The sequence below is a fragment of the Geotrypetes seraphini genome, chromosome 10 (genome assembly GCF_902459505.1).
Source record: "Geotrypetes seraphini chromosome 10, aGeoSer1.1, whole genome shotgun sequence".
In the NCBI taxonomy this organism is placed as follows: Eukaryota; Metazoa; Chordata; class Amphibia; order Gymnophiona; family Dermophiidae; genus Geotrypetes; species Geotrypetes seraphini.
Genome location: NC_047093.1, coordinates 60211593 through 60229006, shown reverse-complemented (window position 1 = coordinate 60229006; position 17414 = coordinate 60211593). Strand labels below are relative to the sequence as shown.

Sequence of the window (17414 nt, the reverse complement as noted above, 5' to 3'; positions counted from 1 at the left end):
CTTAATTGTAATTTTTTAATTTTTTGCAAACCACATAGAACTTTACGGCCCTGTCGTATATAAATCGATTATTATTATTAACCTTTTCCTATCGTAATACATTTTATGTTACGCTGGTTCCAATCGTAATTATTTTAGCAAAGTTTTGTATTATTCACCGTTATCATTTACGGCTATTGTAAACATAAGTCTGTAAATTCAAATATTTTGTGTTCCTGGCTCTTTATTAGTATGGGACATACGATGGCAATGACATTTTTGGAATGTCCCGTCAACCGGGACACACGATAGGAAAAGGTTAAAGCCTTTCAGTACATGTGGGAGTAAGAAAGGTATCCAGCCGACTCTCTTCAGTCCTTTGCATACCAAGACATATATTCCCAGTCTACATATTAAGGGGAGAAATAAGAAATGGTTCAATCTGTTCTGAAAAAACTAATGGAACCAGTTTGTAACTTTAAGAACCAGGGTAAAATTAACCCTTTTGGCAAACAAATTAACCCCAAGCAAACAAAATATTCCCTTCATCATAATATACATTTTAAAACCCCTTAGCATGGTTCTGATTTCAGAGGAAAACCAGCAGGGGAGGAAGCAGCAGGTAAAAACAAAACAAAACACTGTTGCTGACTGGAGGACCAATGCTGAGGGGGATGGGAAGGGGAAGATCAGACATCTCTATGGGCAGTGGTGGCTCTAGTCTTCCTCCCTCTCCTCCTATTCTTTCTACCAGCAGTTGACTTACTAGGCTAGGGCAAAACGCTGACTTGTGAGCCACTGAATTAGCAGTTTGAGGGTCCCTTCTAAACATTTGGGCCCTAGGCATGAGACTAGTTTGTTTATGCATTAATCTTTAGCCCTGCCAAGGACAATTTTCAGAGCACTTTGTAAATTCACTGTCTGAAAATTGTGTGCAGGACTACAAGTTTATGCTAATGCAAAGGAAACATTCTAAAAGTAGCCACTTGCTTTAACTCACTGTTCACGTGGGTGGCTTACTGAACGTAAATAGTGACTATTTTTTGGAAATCCCATATATTTGAAACTATCCCCCTCTTCTACAAAGCTGCGCGGCAACAGCCCCGAAGCCCTTCAAATCTCTATGGGCTTTGGGGCCGTTACCGTGCGGCAGCCACTATCACAGCTTTGTAGAAGAGGGGGAATGTGACATTATGTGTGAGGTTTTGCAACCATAGAAATGACTCTTTTTTAAGCTAGTCAAAGTATACCTGCTGTAGAAGCCTATGCATACTTTAGACTAGGAAGAGGAGAGTAATTTTCAGACAGACCAATTTACTAAGGTGAATGTTTTTGATACCTGTTTGCTAAAGGGGTCATTTTCAAAACAGTTCTAATATTTGCAAAGTCCGTGGATATGGCACCAGTTCTCAAATGCATAATATGCACCTCAAGTTTCAAGTTCAAGTTTTATTCGTATTTAATGAATCGCTTATTTAATATACTAAGCGATGTACAATATAATAAAAGAAATATACAAATAAATATCTGGTGCTGACGTACAAAGTGACAATGACAGTATGGGGTATAACTAACGTGAGTCGTGAGGGAAAAAGGGGCAGAATTACAATGCTAATTGAGTAAGAAAGAAAAACATTAATGGAATGAACAAAAGGGAGGGTAAATTTGGTGCCAAATTGGCTTCATATATTATTAGATGAAAAGAAAAAAAGATTATTTTCAAAATAGCCTTGGAGAACATGGCCTGCAGAGATTTCCATCTGATTTTTCTGCAGATGCTTTTCAACTGAAAGACAATATGCACAGTTTTAAAAATGCAAATGTTGCCTCCTCATCCTAACCCTGTCCTAAGGACGCCTCCCAAAAATGTGTGCAATTTTCCAAATGCTCCTTTTCTCAACCTTTTGAAATTTGCCCTGTAGAATGATAGAAGTGTGGTTTCCCCATTCTCTGCAAATCAAGCCTTAATGCTGAACAAGAACAATAACATCTCTGGGTAATAGGCACCCAATGTGTGGAAATAATTATTTGTAAATGTAAGCTTTAAAATATACAGTAAAACCTTGGATTGCAAGTAACTTGGTTTGCAAGTGTTTTGCAAGACAAGCACAACATTTTATTACAAGTACACACACACACACCACAACTGAGCCGATGGTTCTTCTCTCTCTGACGCTGCAAGAGTGTAGTGACTGTTCTAAATGAGCGAGGTCTTGCAATACAAGTATGTATAGGATTTTGTATTAAAGTTTTTAGGTTGTGGAACGAATCGTCTGAGTTTCCATTATTTCTTATGGGGAAATTCGCTTTGATATACGAGTGTTTTGGCTTACAAGCATGTCTTTGGAGTGTATTTTGTATTAAAGTTTTTGGGTTGTGGAACGAATCGTCTGAGTTTCCATTAAACTCTGAAAGTACATGGTATGTTAACTAGCAAGAGGTTAATTTAGTTACACAGTTTAATATACTGAGAACTAAAGCCCGATGTTCTGGGGAAATTTGCTTTAATATACGAGTGCTTTGGATTACAAGCATGCTTCTGGAGTGAATTATCCTTGCAAGCCAAGGTTTTACTGTATTTCCTGCAATCCAAAAGAATGTTGAACTGAATGAAAGACTATGGGCTCCTTTTACAAAGCTGTGCTAGTGGTTTTAATTGCCACGCACGCTAACACCCTCATTGAGCTGGCGTTAGTTCTAGCCATGTAGCACGGGTTTAGCGCGTGCTAAAATTCTGCGTGCGCTAAAAATGTTGTCGCAGCTTAGTAAAAGGAGCCCTATAAAGACCAGATGGAAACAAACTTGAATCTGATCACTTTTCATAGCTTCTAGTACTAAAGTCTTGAGTGCTGTAGATTCAAAGCAATATTTAACATTGCAAGCTAAAATTTGACTAGATTGGCATGCTTGATTTAAAGTACATGCCTTTTGGGGAGAAGGAATAACCTTTCTAATTTTTTGTTCTCCCTTATGGTCTTCACCCTGACCCTTGATCTCCTGACATTAGCAGAAGTTATACAATCATAAGAAATCAGAGATAACCTTGAAGCATAATTTCCCAAATCTCACAATGACTTCCAGATTCCCTCTAGGCACTGTAGACAGCTGCCTAGAGGTACCGTGCTACTTCTGCACTAGTGGCACTTTTTTCTAAGTACTGCTCACCCTGAGCATTAACAACCTGTCAAACCTGCTTCCTGCCTTTTGGTTATGTCCCATTATTCAGTGCTTCTGGAGGCGTATAATCTCTTATATGTCAGGGTTAATTGGGAGAGTCTTACATAGTACCCTGGACCACTTTGTCTTGGACTTGTCAGAGGCTTTTGGTCATTTACCTAGGGGGCATCGGACTTTGTGTAGAAAGATGAGTTTACTGGCCAGGAAATGTATTCTTCAGTGCTGGATGGTTCCGGATCCTCCGGCATATTGGCATTGGCGGAACCAATTGCATCAGTTGGTTATTTAGGAGGCGCGAGATGCCGGAGGGTTTAGGAAGCGAAAGATGTTGTTTTTGAATATTTGGGAGCCTTATCTGCAAGTTTTCCATCCCAAGGGCCGCAGTGTGGTTTTAAGATGGATGTCATAATTTGGGCGCTCAATTAGATGGGTTTAGAAAGTTATGGTGAGTGCTGGTGGGGCGGGGTGGAGAGTACCATGGGGGGAGGGGAGGGGGGTTTGAGGAGGGAAATGGGGGGTATTGAAAGGTTCTGGTAATTAGTCATGGATAGGATAAGTTGGCTTTGGTTGATGTTATTCTTTTATTGTACATGCTTGTTCTATTATTGTATACTAATCTTATAGCCCGTTACATTAACGGGTTCTAGAATATATGTGTGTGTGTCTCTCTTTATTTCTTTCTCTCTCTCTCCTTAGCCGCTTTCTTTCTTTCTGTCTTTCTTTTTCCTTGGCTGTCCATCACCACCCCTTGCCTGCTCCCCCTGTCCATTCTCCCTTCCTTTTACCTCCCCTGTGTCCACCACCACCCCTTCACTGCTCTCCTTATGCAGCAGCAGCCCTTCTCCCTTTGTTTTACCTCCCCCCTGTCCATCAGCACCTCTTTCCTTCTCCCCCTGTCCAGCAGTAGGCGTCCCTTCCTTTTTCTCCCACCCTCCTCCTTCTTATCCCTATGATACACTTACCTTGCTCTGCCCCTGATCAGAGGTTCCCGACAGTCGCTCAGTTGCACCCATTGGAAAAGTTCCTTCTGCCGCATCCCGCACCCCTCCTGACACGACTCCCGCTGTCTTTCTTTCTGTCTGTCACTGTCCCTGGCCCCCTTTGTCTGTTTGTCTTTCTGTATATCTCCCTGCCCCTGTGTCTTTCTTCTTTACTTTCTGTCTCCCTTCCTCCCTCTGTCTGTCTGAACGAAGCAGCATTCCCTCCCCCTGCATTTCCCTTCCCCCACACCAGTTCCCTGTGCACCTGCCCCTGTGTCTTCTTTTCTTTCTGCCTTCCTCCCTCTGTCTGTCTGTCCGAAGCAGCATTCCCTCCCCCTCCATTTCCCTCCCCCCACACCAGTTCCCTGTGCACCTGCCCCTGTGTCTTTCTTCTTTTCTTTCTGTCTCCCTTCCTCCCTCTGTCTGTCTGTCCAAAGCAGCATTCCCTCCCCCTCCATTTTTCTCCCCCATCACAAGTTCCCTGTGCACCTGCCCCTGTGTCTTTCTTATTTTTTTCTGTCTCCCTTCCTCCCTCTGTCTGTCTGTCCAAAGCAGCATTCCCTCCCCCTTCCATTTTCCTCCCCCCACACCAGTTCCCTGTGCCTGCATTAGCGTTTCCTCTACCCCCTTTCCCTTCCCACAGTCGCGACTACAAATGCGGGCCCGAGTCCTTTGCCGCTCCCCCCCTTCCCTTCCCGCAGGCCCGACTACACATGGCGATTCAAGCAGCATGTGCAGCAGTCTTCACATGCTGCTTCGGGTCCTTCTACTGCCCTGATTTACTCTGGCACGTCCGGAACAAATCAGGGCAATAGAAGGGCCCGAAGCAGCGTGTGAAGACTGCTGGACACGCTGCTTAAATCGCCAGTCGGGCCCGCGGTAAGGGAAGAGGGGGGGGCGGCAAATGAGTCAGGTCCCGGGCAGCGGAAAGTTGCTGGGCTCCTCGGTGGGGGCGCTGAGTGGCCGCGATCCCTCTCCTCCCAGACACCCCCCCCCCTCCGCTTGAGGAACGGATATCGGCGGTTACAGCCGCTGGCTTCGGCGTCTTCTATCCACTGCGGCCAACCCTAGCGGAAAGAGGAAGTAGTCAGAGAGGGCGGCCCGCAGTGGACAGAAGACAGCAAAGCCAGCGTTCTCTTCATTTAAAAGCGGGTGAGCCGGCGAGAAGGAGGAGGTGGTGGTTTTGGCAGTGAGTGAGGGCGGGAGGGGGGAGTCGCCGGCTGTGCTGTGCTTTCCCGATCGCAGTGGCGCTGCTGTTGGTGTCAGAGCTCGCCGCCTTCTCCGACCTTCACCGGGCCCTTTGAAAGCAGTGCTAGGTGGAGAGTAGGGAGGCTGTTGTGAGGTAATACGCGCGCATGCGCACTCGTGCGGCCACATCCCGACAGAAAAGGGATCAGGGAACATGCTTGTTGCGAGTGTACATGCGCGGGCTAGCATTTTATTATTTAAGATGGTGCATCATTGTTGGTACTGTGCACCTTTGGGGTGCTCTAGTGTTGTATTTGTTGTCGTTTGCATCAATAAAAATTTTGCATCAATAAAAATTATAAAAACCTAAAGCACAGGAGAAGGCGGGTACTGGGTTAGTACCACTGGTAGGTTCCATATTTTACTATAGCTGCAACAGAGACAAGGAAATAGGTTCAAAAAAGTTTCCAGCAGAAAAGAAGTAAATCCAGTCTTGTTCACAACCTAATTTTTCTTTTTCACTTAAACCTATGTTGGACTTCAAAAGGTGTGCAGACTTGTAAAACAACACTTTATATCCAGAGGTCAACATTGTGAAAAAGAGTTGATATTTTGCTTGGCTCTTCCGAACTGCTACTTTACAGCCACTGGTATGGAAAGCTACAGACTTAGAGCTATAGAAAAACTACAACGTGTGCTTCTAACTTTTTCTATGAATCCTGCTGACAATAAAATCAGAAGACTTAGAAAGTTTAGGCACTGTAGTGTATCTCCTGAAAGCCGCCTTTGAGTCTTAGATTCAGGGGAACAATAATATGCTGGAGGCAGCACTCACAGTCCCCGAGGGGAAGGAATTCTCAGATACCTCAAAATGATGACATGATAATGACCAGACTGGGTACATAGCTACTGGGACTCACAGAGGGCTGCAATCTGTGGCCACTAGCTGGAAGTTTCACTGCAAAAATCTGGATAGATAGATTGGAGTTAAATCGGGGGATAAACCGGGTATTTGCATATGAAACCACTGTGATGCTTGACAATGGTGGTATAGAAAGTTTTCCATTAACAAAAATATTAACTCCAGAAAGGGGCAATTCCAACTGTCTGCAGCCTAAGAGAGCACAAACAAACTGTTAGTCCAAAATGAAATGAGGTGCTTTCAACAGCTTTCATGCTGTCTTGATGTGCATTTCAGGTTAGTATTTCCTGGTTCTAAGGGTAGATCATTGCCTCATCTTGAAATTCACCACTGGAAGTTGAGACCAGGGGAAGAAGAACATGTTTGTGCTTGAGAAGGCCAAACAAAGAAAGTTCTGTCTCTCTTCCCTCCTACTCCCTCCCCCCCCCCCAACTCTCTCATTGCTGATTCTGTGTGGGCAACAAATTGGTAGGACTATGGCCCTGTGCCCAATCTCTTCTGCTACCTATGGCTGAGACCCACATTTTGGGATCCCATCCTAGATTGTAGTAGGAAAATAAGAGGTTATTCATTCTGCTTCAGTTAGCCAATAACCTCCAGACAGAAGTCACAGTTGTGCAAGCTATTAACTCACAAAGGGCACTGAATGACACTAAGCCATCTGATTCTTATTGAGGTTACTCATGCATCTGTGAGGTGTGGCACCCATCCTATCCCCATCAAGGAAAAAGAACCGACAAAACCAAAGCTGTAACTGATTTGGAAGCAAAGGCACTTCAGCAGGTTCAGCCTAGCTATTACTCCTAGAGAAAAGCTTTGATAAATCACTTCTTCTCCACTCTCTTATCATTTAAGACTGCCAGCTAGTGCAAATTCTTAAGATGTATATTAATCCAGGCTGTGGCTCTTTCCTGAACCTTTATTTGGTCACAGAGATAATCGGATTTGCTAAATTCTTCCCATGTGAAGTTTAAAGATCAAAGATCTGAAGGAAACCTGATCATAAACGTTTATCTCTTTGCTTAGATACACTGTATTTTCTACATTTTATGACTTACTTTATAGCACCCTGGTTGAAAACACTTGCTAAAATTCATGATAATTATTATTGATAAGAAAGAAAGAAAAATATTCTTGGATGGAAAAAGAAAAGCAATTTTATGCTAGTGGTGCTGAAAGGATAGCGAATGGGAAATCAGTGCAGAAGCAACAAAAATATGTCATGTACAGTACACTGAGCCCCACATGCATATCCAATGGTCTAGGAAAACCATTGTACATGCCTGTATTAGTAGAAGTAGAGAAAAAGTCAATAGGTGTTAGCATGGAGAGAATTACAGCTGCAAAGGCTGAGGAAAAAAAAAATCCTGGAATGCAAAATTTCTGGTATCCTGCATCCCAACCCAGGATAAGGCTGCTCTCTTAACTAGCTGGTTGTAAATGTCACCTCTGTGTGCATCTCAGCTAGTCCAACATCTTATAAAACAATTCATAGCTACAACCCAACCCCCTTACTACATAGACATTGTAAAATCCCAACACACTATTCTGTTTTCCTGTCGGTTGTGTTTGTTCATCTGAAATGGGTAAATTGTGCACCTATCATTCTCAAGTTCACCGTTCTGATAATGCCTAACTCCACAAAAGTTCTTTAGAACCTGCCTCCCTTTAAAGTTAGTTTAAGTTTTAATCTTCCTAAGAAAGAAGGACTGGAAACACCAATGGATCTTTCCTCTTTATTTGCCGAGATAAAGCCTTCTTTTACAGCCTTCACCAGGAGGGAACTGATTACACCAGCTGTCCCTGTTGTCTGTCAGAAGCAGAGAACTGGAAAGAGAAGTATTATGTGTGCTGGGTATCTTATTTCCTGAGGACAGAATAGATAAGTTCTCTTGTACACACTTATAATGCCAAGTGCAAGAAAGGAGGCCAGACAACCTATTTCCCGTCCCTCTCTTTCTCTCTATTCACATTGTCTTCCAGTTCTCCAAACCCCTCCCCCAAGCCCTACTTGCCTCACAAGCTACAGAATGCTAATATGTTTTCAGCACCCTGGAAAAGAAACCTATAATTATATATATATATATATATATATATATATACACACACAGGTATAGTATATATATATATAAATTTTTTTAAGATATAAAAAATTAGCAAAATTGGACTACAAACACTAATTTGACTGTAACATAAATTACAAGTGATTGTACTAATATCTGACATGAAACAGGGACAGAAATGAAAACACCTTATTAGATGCAAACTATACACCAAAACTTATCAATAGTAAACCTTTCCTCCCTCGGTTCAGTTTCTGTTAGCTCTGAATGTGAAGTCTTACAGAAACACTGGATCTGTTATCTTCCAGAATACATAGATATTAATCTAGAAATAATCACAACAGAGAAGGAACTGCCAACCCCACTATCACTATCTCTTCCTGATTTATTTGGAGAAACATTTAAACTCCCCAATAAAATAAATATTAGAAAAGGCTACAATCTACCACCGCCTGCCTTACATTTGAATTAAAAGTGAGGGAAAGACTTGCTATAATCTGCTTGGAAGGTGACTATTTCAAGCTTAGTAGGACTTGGGAGACGGTGTGCTCTCCCCCCCCCCCCCCTCACCGGCACCACGTCTTCGCCAAAGTCAAGGTGAGTGACCTCTATTGCAGACAGAAGAGAGAAAGCAGAGATGCATCGATGGTTACCCCGGGGGGAGGGGGGGGAGAAGGGGGGCAGGGCTTGGAACTAAAAGAGAAAATGGCATTAGGAAACCTACTTGAGTGAGTTCTGTGCCTGTCAAGATGAGAAGGAACAGGCTCAAAAGCTTGCTTGTAGGTTGCATGTCTAGATATCACACGGGTCCCCTCCTGCTCTTTATTTTCCCAGCTCTTCTTTTCTTCTCCTGTGGTTGCCTCTCAAGTGTTTGCAGTAGCTTTCAGCAACCCGAGAAGGCAAGACGAGAGCTCTGCTTTACAAAAGCCTCACTTAGCATATTTATTGTATCCCAGGTTCTCTCTTCACTGCTTCTATAGATAGATTGGAGGATTTTTTTTTTTTTTTCCTTTTGTTAATGGCTCCCCTGATCGAGAAGCATTTGCAAGGAGAGGGTTCAGCAGAGCGCAAAATGATGCTTCTGCTGGTAAAAGTTTGCTCTGAAATGGAAGGGCAACGAGAGGAAAAAAGGGCAGAAAATCGGCAGGCAGCGGCTTGCAAGGCTGCAGCGAGCTTAAAAAGGGAGGGGCAAGGGGGAGCAGCGAGAATTTTTCCCTTCCAGGACTAATTTCCTGCTGTCACTGGAAGTCGCCTCCTGACTGGTCCCTCCGCGCCCCGCCCACCCTGCCCGCTATTATTTTCCGGCTCACCCCGAGAGGCGGCACTGTGTTCTGATTGGTCGCCCTGATTTCCCTGCCTGGATTGCTTTGTTCTCTCAGTACAATGGGGAGGAAGAGTCTCATTGTTACATTTTTTTTGCAGCAGGTTTAGCTTCTTTCCCCTAGGAAGAATAGTGAGTGGCTGGCAAATCTATCATCGTATCTATTTGCATGCAACCAGTTTCAAACCTCAGATCTCGGCAGAGCCATACAGTTTGGTTACTTTCAGTGTTTCTGCACATTTCCTCATTTCATTCCAAACGAATGTCAGTAACATCAGGTAACATGGGATTATAACAGCTGCTAACTGGTATTTTAAAACTCAACTTTTATTATAAGCTATTAATAAAAGGGCCCTTGAAAGAAAGCATACAGGTGTATAGTACAAGCTCTAGGTCTGGAAAAGCTGCCTATCCCAACCTTACATGAAATACGAGATAGGCGCACATTTTTCACAGTAGGGGAGAAGTGTATGCATTATTGTATGACCTATGTCATTGTACTTGTACAGAGGCAGGTCAGTATTCCAAAATGTCTTTGTGGATACACACAGCCTCAAACACATAATTTTGGGTGAGATGCCAACAAGATACCCTAATGAAGCAAAATCAATCGTTAAATATCTCAACATGCAGTGTAAATATGGTTTAGAGGGCATGACACATACAGTAGCACTCAAATCAATTTATGTGTAGAGAGAGAATAGAGAAGGTAAAATGAGAAACAATTTTCCCTTCACTTTCTTCCAGCTTCTTTGGGCTGAATTGAATCTGATTCTGTTGGTCATGGTTTCACAATCCTTTATTTGTAGCACCATTTTAATGTGTAAATAGGCTTTCCACATAGAAACAACAACAACAACAAAATAACTTTATTAAATTACCCTCTTTAATGACAATTAATAGGATGACTCACATTCCCAACAAATATTATAAGACATTAGTCACACTTTGATTCAGTTCCTTGATGTGTACTCCTGTCATGCACTGCAGAAAGGAACATGCCTTATAACATTCTGAGAAGTACCTGTGCCAGAAAAGACACAGTGGAAATATACCTGCACATATATACTGTCTGAGCTGTGAATATATCTGCACAGATTAGCTAACCGAAGTGTATTTATATCTAGACTAGTGTTTAAGCCCGTTACATTAACGGGTGCTAGAATATATGGCTGTCTGTCTTTCTTTCTTTATGTCTCTCTCCCTGCTCCTGTTTCTTTCTTCCTTTCTTTCTGTCTTTCTCCCTCCTGCAATTTTTTTCTCTCTCTCCCTGGCACCCTTTGCCTGTCTGTCTTTATTTCTGTGTCTCTCTGGTCCCCTGTCTGTCTTTATTTCTGTCTGTCTCTCTCCCTAGCCTCCTTTGTCTGTCTGTATTTCTTTCTGTGTCTCCCCCCCCCCCCCACTTTCCTTTGCAGAAGCAGCAGTGCTATTTCCCTTCCCCTCCAGATCCCTGTGAAGTAGTAGCAGCATTTCCCCCCACCCACCCCCCATTCCCTTCTCTCCCCCCCCCACTTTCCTTTGCAGAAGCAGCAGCGGTATTTCTCTTTCCCTCCAGGTCCTTGCTGAAGCAGTAGCAGAATTTTCCCCCACCCCCCATTCCCTTCTCTCCCCCCCACTTTATTTTGCAGAAGCAGCTGTGATATTTCCCTTCCCCTCCAGATCTCTGAGAAGTAGTAGCAGCATTTCCCCCCACCCACCCCCATTCCCTTCTCTCCCCCCCCCACTTTCCTTTGCAGAAGCAGCAGTGCTATTTCCCTTCCCCTCCAGATCCCTGTGAAGTAGTAGCAGCATTTCCCCCCACCCCCCCATTACCTTCTCTCCCCCCCCCACTTTCCTTTGCAGAAGCAGCAGCGGTATTTCTCTTTCCCTCCAGGTCCTTGCTGAAGCAGTAGCAGCATTTTCCCCCCCCCCCCATTCCCTTCTCTCCCCCCCCACTTTATTTTGCAGAAGCAGCTGTGATATTTCCCTTCCCCTCCAGATCCCTGTGAAGTAGTAGCAGCATTTTCCCCCACCCACCCCCCCATTCCCTTCTCTCCCCTACCACCACTTTCCTTTGCAGAAGCAGCAGCGGTTTTCCCTTCCCCTCCAGGTCCCTGCTGAGTAGTAGAAACATTTTCCCCCACCCCCCATTCCCTTCTTACCTTGAGCTGCCCTGCTCCGTTCGGCCCCTCCCCCTTCCCTTCCCGTGTGCTGGCCTGCTGCGGCTGAAGGTTTTTTTCGGCGACTCCTCCTGTTAAAACTCCCCCCCCCTCCTCCTCCCGCAACCGCTCCTGTTCAAAGCGGCCTGCTGAGGTTCGCGGCCGCTGTAACGAACCTCGCAGGCCGCTCTCCAACTCGGTAGCACGTTCCCTCTGACGCGATTGCGTCAGAGGGAACGTGCTACCATGTGGAGAGCGGCCTGCGAGGTTCGTTACAGCGGCCGCGAACCTCAGCAGGCCGCTTTGAACAGGAGCGGTAGCGGCTGTTGCAGGAGGATTGGGGGGGGGGAATTCGTGAGCGGCGGCAGGACCATGAGGCGGGATTGAGTTTTTCGGCTTCCCCTATCTGGGGAAACCGCCGTGCCGAACTGAGCTGCGCGTGGGGCCGTAGTAAGCGCGGGGCATGCTGCAGTCTTGGCGGCCACGGACATACGGATCATGGAAGCACGCTGATAAGACTGCGCATGCGCCGCCTACGGTTTTATTATATAGATAGAGTGAGCTGCCTGAGGTATACCAGGGGGGGTTGAAACGTCATCAGCCCAATCAAGAAAAGAATGATGTGAATATGGTTCAATCAATGATCTGAAACAATGGCAAAAGATAGAATTTTGTTTCTGCAAACTGACACTTAACAAAACAAGATAACACTTTTCAGCTACAGTGGCAAAATAGCGCTCAGAATTTGGAAGTTATTTGGTTGGTTGGGCTGAAATCTTTTCAGCACCCCTTGTAATTATACCTGCACAGATTAGCTGAGCTGTAAATATACCAAGTTTTCAAGTTTATAAAAAGAAGAATTGAACATATCAAGTTTTCAAGTTTATAAAAATTTTGGTATCCTATGTTAGAATAATAACCTCCTAAGTGGCTTACAATCTAAAAATTTTAGAGAGGAGAAAGGGAATATGTGATTATAAACAAAAACATGAAAGTGAATGCAGAGGTGAGAACTGCAATTGTAAATAGGAATGAAGGGGAGAGGGAAAAAAACATAAGGACTACTGCATGCCATCTGAAATTCCCCCCAGGGAAGAGGAAAATGAAGGGAGTCATAGTGAATTAAGAATATGCATCAGTGAAGAGAAATGTTTTCATTTCTGATTTGAACTGATCTAGAGATGTTTGTAGTCTCAGTGAAGTGGGAAGAAAGTTCCAGAGCAAAGGACCATGCACAGAAAAGATTCATTAAATGTATTTATGAACTATGACATGATATGATGGAATAACACGTTGATTATGATTTGATGATCTGAGAGCTCTTGCAAGAACATAGGGGATAAGGTGCTGAGAGAGATGATGAGAGAACTTTAAAGACTAACAGGAGTGTTTTATAAGTAATTTGGTGTGGTAAAGGGAGCCAATGTTCATTTTTTTGAAGAGGGGTAATATGATCAAACTTACTGGCATTATAGATCCATCAAATAGCAGTGTTCTGAATCAGTTGTAGCCTATATAAATCTTTTTGGTTTAATCTGGCATACAGAGAATTGCAATAATCTATTTGCTGGATAATCAATCAGTGAATCAGAATGTTTAGTGCAGAAGGAAAAAGAAGTGAATGTATGGAACTGATTATACAGAGTTTATAGAAAGAATGTCTAACTACCTGCCTGATTTGTTGGTTGATAATGAGATGAGCATCTAGAGTAAACCCAAGAACATGGACCTGCACAGATTAGCTGGCTGAGGTGTAAATAATATCTAGGGGCCTAAGCTGAAAGATTCGCAAACTTAGCACAAGAAAATTGCTGTGTCATGCTCAGAGTGATGAGCATGCTAATTAATGCTGCGTTAAAATAGCAAAATCCTACTGAATGACATCAAAAGAGATTCCTGTAGATTCTCAAGCCAAAACATGCCATTCACCTTCTGTGATGCTATTCGATCACAAGAGACATTGCTGATAACAAAATGAGATAATAGGCATGTCCTGTGACAAGAGATTAATTCAGTTATCTCATCGACTTATCGTCATCAGAACACTTCAGCTGGAGCACTGCCTGTGACAACCACCTGATGTTCCAGCTGTTGCCGAGGACAGAGAAACTTAAATCACCCCACACAGGTTATATAAAACAAGATCTGTAATCACTATTGGATAACAAACAGTAGGCATTTGGCCACAGAGAAAATGTGTGTTTATTCCAATTAATATATAACTAGTGTTCATTCTTGCATTTAAAAAAACTACCCTCACAGAGCCATTTGTGAAGATGAGTGTCATGCCCTGGATGTCCTGTTTTCTGCTAATATACTCAAGAAAGGCAAATTGGCTTGGAGTAATTTCCAAATGTCAGTGAAGTCCAGCAGAGTGGCATACACATGATACAGCATTGTGTGATAGGAAGGTACCTCCCTGGTTCTCTAAATAAGCTCTGGTACAATGCACCTGTTAAACAGCAGCCACCAAGCAAATGCTAACATGTGCTTGTTCGTTATATGGAAATTGGTTTAGACTTTGACCCTTCATCTCTCAACTAGATTTAGATTGAACTAGGTTGTTATAACCCTCAGTACTGCTGGATTCTGTTTGGGATTCTGCAGGAGCACAAGAGATTGCAAGTACTCCAGAATATTGTGGCTAGATTAATTTTTGGAGCAGGCAAAGTCAAGAGGGCTATCCCATTGTTGAGAGAATTATACTGGCTACCAATGGAAAGAAAGGATTATTTTCTAGATCACCTGTATGGTCTATAAAGCAATTTATGGTGAAAACTGGCAGACTAGTATCGGACATCAAGATCCCTCATTCCTGGTCTCTTCTGGGTTTTTCCTCTCTTAACGGTTTTCCTTCGTGTAAAGTAAAATTTTTTCTTTCATTTATTTTAAAAATTTATATACCGCATACAACTATGCAGTTTCCAAGTTATATACATAAAATCTTGTTTCCCTACGATTTCCACATATAATGTAGACATTGTCACAGGGTAGGCCCTGCGACTGAGCCAGGTAGTGAAAGGACGCCTATGCCTAGGGCTAGGCAGGGGAAAATACTCTCCCAAAGAGATAAAACACTACCCACACCAACACCTCAGCCCAGAACTACTGTCAGACAGGGAAGATTCAGTGAAGATCAAGGAAGTACCTATTTGTTTTCGCCAGAATTAAAGAAGGGAGAACAATGGGTAAGTGGAACTAAAAGTACTCAGGATATTGTTCCTAGGGGGAGTATGCTACACCCATCTCCTAACATTCATGGGGGACACAATTCCAGGCAACACCAGGAACATTCTAGTCCTCAATTTAGCCAGGAACAAGCCACACCTGTTGCTCATTATCCTGAGGTTTATAGGGACCAGCAACTATGCTCAGAAAGGAGGCTGCCACTGAACCAACCCACACTGTACCAGAGGAGAACGCATGGAGACCAGAGACCAGTTCCAAGGACACGCTGAAATGTTAGATGAATGCATGAGAGAATCTTCAGACAGTGAAGACTTTGTAGACCAGGAAGAAGCCATGGATTTTAAAGAAGGAAATGGTGATTCTGACCAGTGGGCTATGGAAACCAATAGGGTTTAAGGAAGTTGGGCTGAGACTGATTGCGCTAGGTAATGGGCTGGCTGTCTTTCTGACCTTAAGCCAAAAGAAAGATTACTGGAAGCCTTAGAGGCTTGTGTGGGTTGCTTGCCTTCCTTTTGGAGCAAGAACCACAAAGTTTTAGGCTGTGGCAACATGTCTGGACAACATCATACACATCCCCCAATATAAAATATCAAAAATCAAGGCAAAGCCACGTGGTAGGAGCACTGCTGAAGCCTTGCAGTGCCCCGAGCCCACTCCGCTTGGCTTGTTAGATAACGTTTTGAAGAGGCTGCAGAAGGAGATGACAATGTTGGAAGGATGCCTGCAGGAGACACCGGCATGGAGCGGAAGCACGGTAGATTTTCCTGGGCTGGATACCACATTGAGCCTCAACTGCAGAGTCCCTCCTCCTCAGCTGCAGAGTGTCAGTTTGCCAAAGAGAGTTCAGTATACACTGGGGGCGGTAATGATTTCTTACCTGGAAGCTTTTGTGTCAACACCAGCGAACTTAGACTCTCCTCGTCAGGTTAAGCCTACTTAGGATAAATATAAAAGCTGTCTTTTCTTGATCATGACGGGAATAGCCATCGAAATGGTCACACATAACTGGAAGAGCCACGACAGAATAAATTACACATTTTGGTGGGAAAATGTGTGTACCACATATAAATATGAGAGAATAAATGTAAGGGATGTAAGGGGTTTAGTAGTTCATTTAATAAAGTGTGGAGCCCATTGAATACATTTCTTACCTCTCAATAAGGATCATGTATCTTTCCTTTTCTTACATTTCCTTACACATCCAGGGTGGGTGGGTGAGGGGAGAGAAATATATTTTGAGGATTAAAATAACTTAATTATAATATTGTAATCACATCATATGTCATATTGTATTAATAATTGGGAGGAGGGTGGGAGAAAATGATTGTTTTATGTATTACTTGTGTAGTTAATAGTGCGTTTTATGCAGTATTTCATGTTCAATTAATTGTATTGCACTGTCAAAGTTTGAAAATCAATAAAGATATATATTTTTTTTAAAGGAGGAAGGTCTAAGGGCCCTGCAGGTTTACCAACTTCTGAGCGGAAGCAGATTCCAATGGAGGTATTTGGGAGGAGAGCAGCATATAACTGTGCAATTATAAACTTATTCCTTGACTAAACCCTCAAAAGTTACTCTTGATTCTTTATTGGATTTATTGGCTAATTTGGGGAAATCTTTGTGCCCTCAAATTCAGTGTCTGGAAGGAAGAATTAATAAGCAAAAAGAAGAATTTAAAGAATTGAGAGTTGAAATGGGTTCTTCAAAATTATGGTTTGATAAAAATGATAAGGATTTAAGTGAGATACGCCAAACTCAGGAGGCTATAATTAAAGATAATATGAACTTGAGGAGAAAAAATAGAAATATTGGAAAATAGTTCTCGAAACAATAATTTACGTTTCCTGAACTTTCCTCAGGTGTTCACAGTGGGAACAAGGGAGATGCTGAAAAGATATTTTTTGGAAGTATTGTTAGTTCCAGAGGATTCAATTTCTCCTTTTTCTCAGGTCCATTATCTACCAATTAGAAGACTTCAAGATCAGCAAATTCCTTAAGATCAGCAAATTCCTTAAGATCAGCAAATTCCTAATCACAATAAAAATGAAGAACAGTTAGATATTTCAACTATTTTGGAGACCTCTGATAAAGAGGAAGCTAAATCTTCAACATTAGTGGCTTCGGTGGCACTTTTGCAAGATAAAAGGTGGATTTTGAAAATGTTCTTCAAAAACAGATGGAAAGAATTTTGGGGGTTTAAGATCCAGATATTCCCAGATGTTTCTCAGGATACACAAAAGCGAAGGCATCAGTTTTTGCTTTTAAAACCAGGAGTTACTCTCATAGGAGGGACTTTCTATTTGAGATATCCATGCAATTGCACAGTGAAATATCAGTTAGGAATTGTACCGTATTAAAGATTTCATATTCTACATAGAAATCCAGAGAGGGGGGAGGGGAGAGGATTGTTTATTTTGTATTCATGTATAGTACATAAGTGTTTTTCAAGAATGTTA

The 17414-nt window shown here is 42.9% G+C and overlaps 1 protein-coding gene across 1 annotated transcript in view; it reads right to left on the bottom strand.

The window, feature by feature from the left end:
• OLFM1 (olfactomedin 1) overlaps positions 1 to 9487 on the bottom strand; it is a 104002-nt gene extending 94515 nt beyond the window's left edge. Inside the window, exon 1 of the mRNA XM_033962120.1 lies at positions 9034 to 9487. Within this exon, the coding sequence (XP_033818011.1) occupies positions 9034 to 9099 (66 nt within the window). The 5' untranslated portion in view covers positions 9100 to 9487. The remainder of the gene's footprint in view (positions 1 to 9033) is intronic.
• Between the last annotated feature and the right edge of the window lie 7927 nt (positions 9488 to 17414).